Source organism: Grus americana, chromosome Z (assembly GCF_028858705.1).
Source record: "Grus americana isolate bGruAme1 chromosome Z, bGruAme1.mat, whole genome shotgun sequence".
Classification (NCBI taxonomy): Eukaryota; Metazoa; Chordata; class Aves; order Gruiformes; family Gruidae; genus Grus; species Grus americana.
Genome location: NC_072891.1, coordinates 15297731 through 15311567, shown reverse-complemented (window position 1 = coordinate 15311567; position 13837 = coordinate 15297731). Strand labels below are relative to the sequence as shown.

Here is a 13837-nt window from a genome sequence, read left to right as displayed (position 1 = left end):
CACAAAAACTCTCAACTCCACAGAGCCTTCACACAGTCCACATTATACACAAATCAGTGACTGCTAATCACAGCTTTGTTTAGCTATTCTAATTAACATGGACTCCACCTGGTCACTGCACTGGTCAAGTATCCTCAATGTAGGACCATGTACATTATTGTACAACTTTTAAATGCTTCATTGATGATACAGAAATGACACAGCAAATATGTTTTTAGATAGTTACAGGAGGAAGGCTGTGGAATTCTTCTGTTTGTGACGAATGAATTTAGCAAATACACAAACCCTAAACATGTTGCCAACTTACGTAGCTCCCTGAGATAACCAGTCTTCTTCTCCAGTAAGGAGGCACTATTAGCAACAGATCCATAGATGTGGAAGTTGTATCTCACCCCCGGAACAAAAGCAGCTGAAAAAGAGTTGAACTGATTACAAAAATAGGTTATGGTTTGTCTTTTGGTTTTGCTTTTACTTAACTTCTTTCTACAGAGTCTATAAGTCATTAGAAATCTTCTTTCTGTGCTACTGTGCTTTTAAAGCAACTGAAGGAGACACAGGGTAAACCAATTCTTAGCGTGCTTAATGTGAATTGAACACATTTATTCTGTCTGAAGGAGAGAATTGAGAGAGGGGGTTAATGTATTTTTGTTGGTCTAAGGTATTAAAGATGAGTGCACAATAGACTCCGCATACATCAAAGAGCAAGGTAATTTCATTTCCATTTCTGGCACAGGCAAAGGTCATGTTTTGGACTGTTTAATGTGGACACGTACCCATGCAACAGCATTCCATCAAGGCACAGTTATCCTCACTGACATCCACTCCCATTCAGATTATCCAAGTGCAACCCACTGAAGATTTGGACATTTTTTTCCATGTGTTACCACACTCTCCTTCAGTAAGGATGCAGGCTCCCATGTGTCTGTATGTATGAATTGAACTGCAGTGCCTTTATTGCATATTGACTTGTCCAGACAAATTTTGTTCAAACATGTTCCATTCCAAAGTGAACTCTCAGCTCGAGAGACTCCAGGAAGACTATGTTCCTGGACGTATATCAGAGCAACTTTCACACAGCCAAAAAGGATTTAGGTCTAGTGGCCACCACTGGGATAAGAAAACCACACAACTGGTCCTATGACACATTATTTGCATCACACTGACAGGACTACGCCTCTCACTATACAGTGGGTGTTAAATTGCCCGAGTCTAAACTTCTGACCGGTGTTACAGATAAGGCACAGCTCCATTTTGCATCTCTCCTGCTAAAAGATTTTTATCTCCTCCATTAATCTCACCTTCCTCCTTTAAGATGTTCACCATCCTCCTACAAGCTATTCAGAAGAGTTTTTTCCTAAAATACTATGCTGACTTCCAAGGCTTAATGGTGCTGGCACATTTGTGGTGTCTAATTCATTTGCTAGGCAAAACATGATGTCACATGCCTTTGAAGAATTACACCTGCACTGCACAGACTACAATATTCCAAAGGATTTGTTTCCTAAATTCAATTAATGCCCACAGCATGAAAGACTGCTGCACAGGTATCAGAAAGAAAAATTGTCACCTGAGTTGATCAGAGCACTGGAAGTGTTGGGATCAAATCTCTTCCACTGCAAATCACAAGGCTGCAACATTGGAAAGTTACACCAATCGATAATGTAACTGTCATATGTATGTCTGGGCTCCCAGGAAATAAAAATGCCATCATCTGTCCCATTAACCTGTTCTTCTTTAACCTCTTCGGTGCCTAGGAAGGAACAAAACAGAGTCTCTATTATTTTCCTCTATGAGACCTCAGATTCATAAGAGAAGATCAATATTGTTTCTATGCTAAGCTGCTAAAACAACAACAAAATAGTTATGTTCCTTCACTATCAGACATATGGGATCTTTCAAATGCTGAAAATTGACCTCCTCATATGCTGAAAGCTGACAGTTCAAAAAACATTCAGTAATTATTACTATATACCCATAAAAAGAACTGCAGAAACCTGGAGCCATAAACAGAAAGTCACAAGAGGCTTATCACACACAAAAGTTCCCTGCAAGGCACTGGCTGCACCTTCACAGCACCTGTCACAAGTCTGAGGCCCTAGTTTAAGGCTAAATTAAATGTGTTTTGCGCTGCAGATTCTCTCTCTGCAAAAAAGACTTTCTGTTGTAAGGGATGGATCAAGGCACTTAATATATATAGTCGCCACCCTGTAGGCAAAAATACAGTATTAATTTCCACATAGCAGTGATTTTAGTTAACAGGCCAGTTAATTTGTTCCCTCAGGATGACAAATTATCACTTCATTTAAAATAGGTAGAAACAAAACTCTCATAAGGGAAATAAAACTGAAAATACTCCCACTGTTACCTGTAGCTCTAGGGATGATCAATACTGAAGGAAGTGAATAATTAATATTGTTCTTTGCCATGATACTGATTCTGTAGGAATGGTTATCAATGAAAATCCTTGTGCTATTGTAGACTGATGAAAAAGAGATTTTTTCAGGCTTAGAGCCATCTTCTACTTTTTCCCAGGTTACTTCATATGAAATACTTCTTCCATTCGCTCGAAAACTTGTTCCTTGCTGGGGAAAAATTTATGGACATGGACACCAATTACTTAGTAAACTTTGCCAAAAAAAATATGAGAGGAGCGTTTAGAACTTTGAATAACTAATTCGATGTATTATAAGAATATAAACACATGTTTCCATACATGCATATATATATTGGTTGAAATGGAAATGCAGCAATCTCAGTAATGGGATTCGTCTTGTTACAATACTTAGACAAACAGAAGTATATGTCTGAAATGCCAGGACAGCACTCCATCATACAGCTATATATGTTCTGAAATATGTTATATATAATATTTAATATTTGTCTTAGATTCTTAAAAGACATTTTTATACTGAATTGCTATTAAGTGCACACAAACTTATTAAAGTTGATGGGAGAAGTTTCCAACCCCGTTATGAAGAGTTTTGCTTCTGTACTGATGTCTCACCTTCCAGAACAAGGTCACATTCCGCCCCCCCAGCACTGGTGTAATTTCTCTCCAGATGTCCAGTTTCCCTGATGGAGCTACAATAAACAGCAAAACAAAAGATACAAAATAAACAGCAAAATAAAAATGCTGTAGGTGCAGCAAGGATAAACTGTTTAATTTGTTTTGCGAAGAAAGGTTAGACCAGATGATCTGTGAGGTCCCTTGCAACCCATTATTCTATGATTCTATGAATTATTTCCTCCCATTTGAAGAAATTCCACACCCAAAACCTCTTTTTCCCCATCACTCCCAGGTCTTGCCAAAACATTATCCTTTAACTTGTTTCTCCTTTCATTCTTTTATCTGAATGAATGTCTGGTTCATTTCTCTAGAAAATCTTTCTTTGCTTGCAGTTCCCAGGTGCTTGTTCCCACCTCTGCACCGTTCCTCCAGCCCTCACAGAACACTAACTCTGTCCATTCCCCCAGTCATTTGGACTTCCCGCTGCCTGCACTGGATGAAATGGCTGAGACTGCAGGTAGGATGACAGTTGTTTAAGAAGCCACCTTCTTAAAGTTTGCTTAGTGTGCTTCTACTTTTATGTATACAACAGGCCTCTGCTTTAGCTACACAGCAGAAGAGTAGCAACAAATAGCAAGCAGAGGTGGCAAGTGAAGAACATCCTTCAAGCTTCCCTTCTCAATAGGCTGGACATACTTGTTTCATTTGTTCTGATGGTTCGGGCTTCGCTCCATTCACTCCACCTCCAGAAATGCTTAGCTGCCCCACAGCGTACTCTAGTTGTGTATTCAGTGTATGGCTGCAGTCCACCCAAGGTGATGGTGTTACAGACACGCAAGTCTGAACTCGCATTATGCTGCAAGACAGAAAAACAGAACAGTCAGAGCTCAGTTCAGCTTCACTAGCAAGAGGTTTTTCTCTGAAAAAATAGTTCTTCCTCTAGACCCTACAACAGCCAGTTAAGCTTGACTTGGAGAAGATAATCATGGAACAATAGTAGTAAAAAAAAAAAGGAAAAAAGAAAAAAAAAGATATGCACAAGATCAAAAGACTGGGAGATCCAAAGAGGTCTGCAAGCCATCTCTGTGTAACTGTCTGAGTAGGAGTCACTCGCAACCTGTCAAATGACTACTCTTTACATCAAGAAGGGAATTTACTGAGATCTTATCCTCACAGAGTCCAAGTCTCTTACTCAGTTCATGTAAGTAGGGTGCTGTTCCAGATCTATGCACAGCATCTACAGCTACATTTTCTTTCTATTTTTCCCCCAAACTTTTACCCCACTCCCTCCTAAGAGACAGGGTGAGTTCTGGTAGAAGTCAAAAAGTGAGCATGCTTTTAGGCCTCTCCTCTAAACCGTCTCCTGTAATGGTCAACTGCAGCAGCCATTTGATCTAACAGCTCTTGAGCAGTACTTGAGACAGAACACAGATTGATCCTGATCTTCGTAATGCCTTTTTAATACGCTAGAGACAAGCTGCCTTCATAAGAAAAGGGCTACAGAGAAACCTCAGTATGCATGCAAAGAGTCAGTTAGCCTCACTGTTTGTGAAAGAGGTGGAAGAAGACAAAGAGTTTACCCAAATAGTCCTCAAGATGGAAGAGGATGGGAAGAAAAACTGTTCTGGCGTTCCCTCACTAGAAACCAGACACACTACCATCAAGTACAGTCAGTAGTACACAGAAAGCTCGTGGACTAATATAAAAAAAGCCTTCAACGTACCTCTCCACCATTTGTGTATAAGATGATATGAGTCATAAAGACATGATAAATGAAGAATAGCAATAGCTAACAGCAGTTATAAGCCCTATAAGTATTTTCATTTACTTCAACAAATCTCAGAACCCATCCAGCAGAGGACAGAGCCACATATGCAAACCAGTCACACCATACACTTTGGCAGCACTACAGGAAGTGTTGGGAGTATGAATTAATGCCAGCAATGGCTGCCCATGTGGACCACATCATCAGTGTGGAGCTTCCGAGCAAACAAATCCGGAAAACAGACACATCCCCACGCTCACAAGATTTAGAGTGCATTCATATTGCTGGGGAATTATTTTTTAATCTCATGTCAAAAAGATACTTGCTATGTTTTTGTTTATGAAATTCAGGTTTCATACCAGTTCTACTTTCCCATCGGGTTGGAGCAATTCAGTCTGACAAAAGAGTTCAATTCCTTTGTTTCGATGTTGCAAATATAATGTGATTTCTGTACCTGTGCATTCTTCCCACAGCTGTAAAGGTGCAGCAGGATAAACTGCCAATGGAAAATCTGAGTTAGCTCTTGTAAAACATAAAATATATGCAAAAGTATTTTAAGGTATTTTAGCTGAGTAGTAAAAGCAAATAAGAAATATAGATTTTTCTGCCAGTCTAGGAGAAGCAGATAAAATTAGTAAAAATTAATTTCATTAAATGTTATACAAGATTAAAAAACCCCCTCGTACTGATGAACAAGAGTCAGAGACTTTTATTGGAAATCCAGTAAAAATCTCTAATCCAAGGCCTGGCGCAGGCGCCTGATGTAGCATGGTGAGTAACATTTGCCACATTTCTACAACCCAGAATCCAGCCTCCTCACCAGAAATTTTATTCACAACTCTTACGTTGACTCCTGCCAGCAGTTACCCTCTGGTAAACAGTGCCAATGCTACTTTTTCCAAAAGATTTCTGAGATCCTTTACTACTATGTAACCAGTATTCAGCGAGAGCAGCAGATCTCACACTTTCCCTTATTATCAGCCCAATTGCAAGGAATAAGACATGGCACTGTGAATGAGTGGTATGTTTACAGCTTTGACCATTATCCTAGAACTTCATGGACCATGAATTATAATTTGAGGACTTCCAGGCTCAAAGGAGCTTGTGTTTGGCACAGAAGGTCCCAGCTACCACATGCAGAATTGGAAACAATAGACTTCAGTTTTCCTTAACTTGCTGACATCCTTTAAGTAAGGAAAATACTACTGTAAATATGTCCAGGATCAGAGAAAACATAAAGAACTTTAGAGCAATCACTATTTAAAATGTTAACTGATCATAAATATTATATATAATTTCTTTAACTTGTAACAATCACTGGAACTGGAAAAAGAAAATTGTAGTAAAATTTTAATGTACTTAGCACATGTAATGTAACCTATTTTAGCCTGATTTCCCACAAAAACATAGTTTATAATATTGTGTTGTCTCACTACAACCTGTTAGTTTACTCCTCCACTTTCTTCCTGCTCTATTTCTTCTACCCCCAGTCAAATAATCAACTTTTACGACTCTCATGCCTCTGAGACAAATTTAACAGAGACAGGCATTTAATGTATGTCATACAAAAAAGCGTGTCTAGCAAAACTGTAATCAGTGCCTCTGAGGAAGGAAGCGCTGCCAGAATGCAGCAGTTACACCAGCAGCCTCCACGTCCATCAGCCTGTCAGCTTCAGAACTAGGCAAAGCTCATGTTTCCTCCTGCTTCTTCAAACAGGTAAGGTGGCCACAGGACTTGGGAACACGGAGGTGGATGTGGTGGGGCTAGAGGACACAAGGAGAACCAGAAATACTGCTGGAGACAAAGAAAATACCCAGGTGTTTTGAGGGAGGAGTAGGTAGGAACTTATGGGACCTGGGGCACACTGTGATAAAGGACACAACTAATAGGGAAGAAGGAACCACAGCCATCAGTTACTGCTCAAAAAATAACCTGTTTTATTTCACTGATGATGAACTACTCTTCCTCCCTTACAGTAGCACAGCAGATGTTACTGTCCCATATTAGCACCAAGACAGGTTAGCACTATTACCTCTTTCCTGGCAATAGCTGCTTACACCTGTATCACATCTCATTTGGAGAGGTATTAGTAATTTTATTTACCCACTTTTTAAAATGTGCATCTCCATTTTATTTTGGAAAGACAGTAACATCAGCAATAATATTTTGGAGAAAGGACAAAATTCTCAAGTAACCTACACAGATATTTTTCTTTAACTTCCCATTTTACATCTTTGTATCATGGTGCTTCCTATACTATAAGCCAGCTTCAGCAAAGCAGCAGATTTTGAAGTATTAAGGGGTCATTTCAATAACCAAATTTGACCTTTGAAGTTGTTTTCTATCATTAACACAACCTTGCAAAGCTGAAGAGACAGCAAATAACTAACTATAGCACAAGGACAGGTAACTGAAAAAAACTGTGAAGATAAAAATCAAGGATTTCTGTACTTTAAACTGGGGCACTGAAGTATTAAGATCAGAAGAAAAACAAGGCCTGCAGCAAAAAAAAACTCAACAAAGACATAGAAAAGACCTTACTTCTGTGAGTTACATCAAAAACATCCGTGGCAGTTTTCTTTCCCAGTGGGTTTTCCACAGTCAATGTGATATTACAGATCCTCTGCTGGCCTATATTCCAAGAACACGAGCACCGCTTAGAACAATTTACTGTGCACAGAACCGGTTTTTGGGAAAACCTATCAAAGAAGGGGGGGGGGGGGCAGGGGGAAGGAGAGAAAAGAGAGAAAGACATTTTTCCATAATGTAAAATCAACACAGTTGTTGACATTTTTGATGTCCAACTAGAATACAGCATCATAAAAAATAAGGCTGGGGGCGACTATAAGAAGCCATCCAGTTCTTTCCCCTAGCCTGAAGTAGGACGAACATAGGTATTCTTACAATTAGATGAAAATTTTCTTCAAAGTCTAAGTTTGCTTTATCCTTTTAAGGTACAGCTGAACTGCTATCCTTTTAAGATACAGCTAAGTTTACTTTATCCTTTTAAGATAGAGCTAAATTGCTTTTAGTGATTTCCTCATGGAAATTCTAAACTAGGGACTTGCCAAGAATTAAAACATTCACATACTAGCATTATGCTTTCAAATGAAGCAGTAATTTCAAATGCATCGTCTAACCTCCCATTTTTAAATCACCATCAGCATATCTTAATGGAAGTGAATCATGCAGAGACTATGAGGATAGATGCAATGATGACCTGACTTCTGCTCAGACCTTTTGTTGAAAGTTTGTTGTGGTGATGAGGCATCTGTCCTGTTTTACAAGATCCCCTTTCTCTGCAGGCCCTGCTGTAAAGCCCCTCTCCTCTCCATGTAGATGCCTCTGCAGCAAGGAGCCAAGGGCCAGATCTGATATGCCACATATGTGTAACCTTGACTCAGAATGCTAAAAAGAGCTGTAAGAAAGTCTGCAGAGATATTTTTTTCCTCTTTTAAAAAAAAGCTGAAATTATAGAAATTATAGACAGAAGTAGGATTTTTGAGATAGGATTGTCAGTACCTCAAGGACTCAAGAAGGAAAACACCAGCCTGTGGTTAGTTATAAAGTTACAAAATCCTAAAGAAAAGAACTAGGGAAGCTAATCAGGCTAACTGAGGGTTAGCTGGGAATCATCAGCCTGAGTCAGCATTAGTGTCAGTGGATTGTGAACACACTAATACTCAGCCTAACAGCTGATTAAATCGTAGTTACCTGGTGTGTGTGTTACCTAACAATTATGTTATACTTTTAGATTATCTATATCCTGATTGCAGGGTGTCTTCACGCCTACTGAAAGATATCCAAACAAATTAGCCCAAAAGAATAGTTAGAACAAGCTTTATCAAGCAGAACCTGGTCTGCTGGACCTGCAATTTTGTTAAGGTAGTCTAATTCAGAGCAGTTTTGCACTGCTCAGACTTTGTTAAATAAGCTGACCAGTGAACTGGAAAGAGGAAGGCAACTAATTGCAACAAGGATAAAAAACATTTCCATGCATTTTAAAGGAAAGAACATGACTGTTAGGGCACAAGCCAGAGTTAATATAACAACAAGGAGACTTACTCTTCAAACACGGTGTATTTCGATGAATAACGTCCATAAAGATAGGTGTCTCTTCCTTGGCTCCAAGTACATGTTACTATTTTCATGTCTTGAGTTTGGCAGGAAAAATCATTAGGTGTATCAGGCGGCTCTTGTCAGAGGGAACAACAAAAAAAAAACCACCAACAGCATGGCAGTCAAGGCAAAAGTCATGAACCTTTTTACTATACTAACAAACTAGAAATAATGGATATGTACAAACTCTGGTTTACTACAGATGATATTATTTCAATTATACTTACTCAATGACCACTCTGGAGAGAAAATCAGGATAAAGCCATAATTGCAATCCAAACACTTGTGTTTGTTATTAGTTTTTGTTATAGTCATACAATCATTAATTTATTCTATATTGTTTTCTATCTGTAAAAATTGCTACTAGCCTTCAAAAGGGGAACTATGCTGAGTTTTTACCACATGCACATAGACAGTGAAACTGAACTCCTAAATGGGTAGGCATATTTAAAAAATCAGTCACCTGTCCTAGGATCAATTAATGAGATTAATCTGAATACATTTAATGCTATTCTTTAATGCTTTCTCTATGCAATTTTACAGATCTGAAGTCAGACATTAAACAGAGTTCAGCTGGACATGACAGAACAATGAGAACTTACAGAAAGTTTTTTTTTCCTCCCCCATTCCCCACAGCCATTCTTGACTTAATAACAACAGGAAAATAGAACTGTAATAAAGCATTTACTTACTACCCACAAAAAATACTGCAGAATCACAGTATTGGTCTCCATTGGAAGACTCCTGACAGCACAGACTGATGTGAGGCACATGATGTGCCACATTTTTCACAGTGAGAAGTCTGACTTGACCTTGACTGCTTGTGTGACTCAAAACATGAACATCTGTGGCTAGAATGAAATCCTTAATGATTTGACCTTTCCTTCCAATGCAACAAAGAGTGATGTCAGAGCCTTCCTCTACAATTTTTTCATCTGGAAAGATTTGTGGTCCACTGTTATTTGAAGTGTCCAGGCCTGCAATTTAATACATAATAAACCATTTCAAAATCTGCTCATGGCAGCAGCCTTCAACCAGAACACATAACTGAGCATTTACACAAGAATCTGCTAAAGTTATATTATCATTTCAAGGACTTTTATTTAGTCATCTTCCCCACACAGAGATCAACTTCACATATAATCATACCTATATCTTAAACCCATAAACATATAATGTAGTCCAACAAACCACCTAAGAGTCTAAATCCATCTCACAGCCTTTCACTTAGGGAAAACAAAGAGTGTGCGTTCAAGAACTGCATTTACAGATGAACGCTACCTCCTGCGCCTGTGAACAAGTTGATGCTTACAGCCAAAATGCCTGCTCTTGAAGATTCTAGGCAGGGAGCTAGAAAGATGTCATGTTCTGAAGCTCATGCAGAGCTCAGCTAAGAGAAGTCAACAATGAATGAATCAGATCAGTAAGGGGATACTCAACTTGGAATGAGACTCCTGTGGCTCTCAAGGCTGCACTCCTTGCTGGATGCAAAAATTAGTGTGATTTAAGTGACTCACAGGCTTTTGCACAAGTTGGAGATAAAATCTACTCTCAAAAATCTGATCCAAAAATCTGATGAAATCTAAAGTCACTATCTTTCAGAGAGCTCTAAATCAGGTCTGTAATGCAGGATCAGTTTGTGACAAAGAAATAGTATTTTTGATCCCTCTCCAATTTCAATTGAAAAAACAAAATCTCCAAGATTGAGGTTAGTGAGAAAGGCAGTCTTGCATCCTATTTCCCATTATATAAGGTTAGAGAATGGGCAATTTATGTGCCACAAGTCAAGTGTACAGACCTGTGATTCTTCTACTCCCATGATACCCCTTGCTGCTCCAAACAAGAATAGTGTTTCTTTACAAAATCACTGTAGTCATTTTTTCTAAAGCAGTTACATATTTTTTTTTTAAACTAAATTCTCTGGAAACCAAACTGTTCTAGTAAGACATTGTAATCTGAAAAAAAAGGGGGTTGTGATATCATTAATTCCGTTATTGGTTCCCTGCCTGTTTACCCTCATGCAATTCACAGAAGTTCATTCCAAATGATATAAGGAGCTGACTTGCTCCTCTCTCTCTGCTTCTTTCATACTAATCAAAGCTATGAACCCCAGACAAAAACAACACATGCATCAGACAATGTAGCCATAGGTATGCACTTCCTCTCCCCCAGTCTGGACCAGGGCTGTGTCTGACCTGGTCACAGGCTACGCTAGAGCCTATCCAAGATCCCATGCCACTCTATGTACTGCATTGTTTTAATGTATGAGCAAGAAAAGCTCTAAAACTTTTGGTCTACTAGCTTAGGAAGATAGTCTGCAAATTAAAACAATGGCTGAAGCCATTCCTATTATTGCTATTATTGCCAGGGGAAAAAGAAAAAAAAAGAAAAAAAGAAAAAAAGGAAAAAAATTAGTTGGTTAGTGCTTAGAGATGAAAGACTTCAAAATGTATTCTTGATTTGATGCCGTTTCTCCTGAACTGAACTTCGCCATTACAGTCACCGGTGAATTACAATCTAGCTTTTTACTGGAAAAAAAATAAAACAAATGTTGCAAAGTCTTGTTTTGCTCACCCAGGACAGTCTCCCACAGACTCCACTGACTCCACATTTTTGATGCTTCTGCTTTGCTCCTGATTCTCACCGAGTGTGACATACACTCCAAAGGTAAATCTGAATCCCATATCCAATGAAGAGACTTTCCTGATCTATCAAGTGTGACGTTATGGAACTCCTACAAACAAAGACCAGTAAGGCAAGGTATTGAAAACACAGCGATGTGCAGACACTTTGGAAATACAACCAAAAACAGTGAGAGGAGAAACCTCAAAGTAGGAAAATGCTTTTGAAAAATGAATCTCTGAAATCCCACTTGCTACACATGATCTAAGTACCAGTAAGCTATCTGCACTAGCAGCAGTAGAGTGACTGATGTGCTGGCAAGACTACTTGATTCTGACAGCATAGTTGTGAGTCAGGCCCTGCTTCTCATGAAATGAATTTGCTCTCAGTGGGTTATTTATGCCTGCTATCACACAAGTAATAGCATGCACAGATGCTGCTGCCTGCAAGTGCACCTTGTCTCATGCTCTGGGTTACATATTCCTGGCTCTGAATTACAGCAGGAATCTGCACTGGCCAGTAAGGATTTATGCAGATGATATATCACTGTAGTTCTGAGGCACAGCTTCTGAGTACAGCAGTACCATCAGTGACAGGGAGAGTAGGAAAATAACTGCTGATTTCCCAAAAATGTTTGACTGCTGTAATATGCACATGCAAGAAACATGAAAAAATAACATCCAAAACTTAGAGCTCCATGAAGGCAACAGAAGAAGAACAGCCTAAAATACAAAATGGAGTTCAAAAATAATGAGATCTAAATGCTCTGTAATTTGGCAAACATTTTTTTATCGAATTACACAAATGCAGACAAACAGCAAAAAATATAGAATGTTCTGCTGCTTTCTACATCCTCAACTAACAACTTTAACTAACTAAGGGCACCATGTAGTCATACAAACAGATGAAAATGTACCCCAAGTGTGAATCGCTCCTGGCATGAGAGCCCATAAGAAGCAGGAAGAAATGGCTCTATTAATCACCTGTAATTATGAATACATTTTAGAACAGAACATATATTTCAGTACTTCTTAAAGCAACTGTACCAAATTCTCAGCATATAGATCCAAGCTGCTTGTGGTAGCTGTACCAGAGCCCTGGCTCACACTGACAACTAGAGAACTGCTCTCCATTACCGCTTTTCATCGGCAACACCTGCACTTTCATAATAGCACCGCTCTGAGAAAAACTCTGCAATCAGTTCACAATTTAATTTCTCAGTTATCACACTGAGGAATGTAGTCACTGCTTTGGAAGTTATACAGACTGTCCATGCTTTGGTATGAGCAGACTCACAGAGTTTCTTTATTAGTACACATTCTTCAGAAGAACACAGAAACAAATACATTCCTGTGTGGTAGTGATAGCCAAACCACCCTATTTGTTTTCCTTGTATTTATTATGAATAACAGAACAGATTACATCCTTGGATGTGAAAACCTCTTTCTTTCTCCTAAGAAGTTAACGAGAGTTTGTTGGAAGGATACTCCAAAAAAACACTTAGTTGCTTGTAGCTATATGGTCCCAGTTTCTGACTTCAGGGTTAGATCTATTCTACTAAATTCTACCCAATGTATCAAAGTGATCAAAATCTGAACTGCATAGAGCTCATCTGCCCTGAAGATGCAGTTCTTCAAACTCAAAGACAAAATACTACTAACTTTGCAGATCAGAGTAAGTTGTAATTCTTAACAGTGCCCATCTTATTTTATTGACTTACGGTTTCAGAAAAATAATCCCTTCTCTGTTTTATGTGGTTTCTCACAAATAGCAACTTTAAATGAGCTGAAGCAGTTTTCCAGTTTTACTGTTTTAACATGTGCATTTCATATTCCTCCATAGTTCAATCAGCAGATGACTCATAGTAGGTTATAATATCCCTAAAACATGCATTTAGTTCCCAAAAGATTTTGTCAGATCCAAAGGAGAGGAAATTTTCTTTGGAGACAAAAGTTCTCACACTGAAGTCACGAACTGGGGAAAAACATCAGGAGCAGGCCTAAACCTATGATTTGGGTGATCTCCACCTCTTCAGTAAGTTCAGCTGGTTTAGGAAAACTAGCAGGATAGGGACTTTGCAAAAGAGACATGACTACTTCTTCCTTAACTGGAAGAGGTGGGTATAAAGTAACTGCTGCCAGGGCGAAGCACCAGGCTTAAAAGGCTTCACTCACACTGAGACCATCGTTTGGTTCATAAGGTGAAAGGAGTTGCAGCAACATGATTCATGCTCAGTTAGTCCCCAGTGAAGGGTAGTCATCATGCAGTAAAAAAAGAGCCTGCCTTTAGAAGCAATGGAAGGGATGTTTCTGGGAGGCTGCTT

The 13837-nt window shown here is 38.9% G+C and overlaps 1 protein-coding gene across 2 annotated transcripts in view; it reads right to left on the bottom strand.

The window, feature by feature from the left end:
- The window catches only part of LOC129199093 (oncostatin-M-specific receptor subunit beta-like), a 41193-nt gene that overhangs the window by 9393 nt on the left and 17963 nt on the right, over positions 1-13837 (bottom strand). For both annotated transcript variants that reach the window (XM_054808892.1, XM_054808893.1), the window contains 10 exons: positions 11467-11626; positions 9585-9869; positions 8839-8968; positions 7315-7472; positions 5132-5268; positions 3704-3863; positions 3005-3081; positions 2366-2582; positions 1568-1750; positions 308-409 (listed from right to left, as the gene is read on the bottom strand). In XM_054808892.1, the coding sequence (XP_054664867.1) occupies positions 308-409; positions 1568-1750; positions 2366-2582; positions 3005-3081; positions 3704-3863; positions 5132-5268; positions 7315-7472; positions 8839-8968; positions 9585-9869; positions 11467-11626 (1609 nt within the window). The remainder of the gene's footprint in view (positions 1-307; positions 410-1567; positions 1751-2365; positions 2583-3004; positions 3082-3703; positions 3864-5131; positions 5269-7314; positions 7473-8838; positions 8969-9584; positions 9870-11466; positions 11627-13837) is intronic.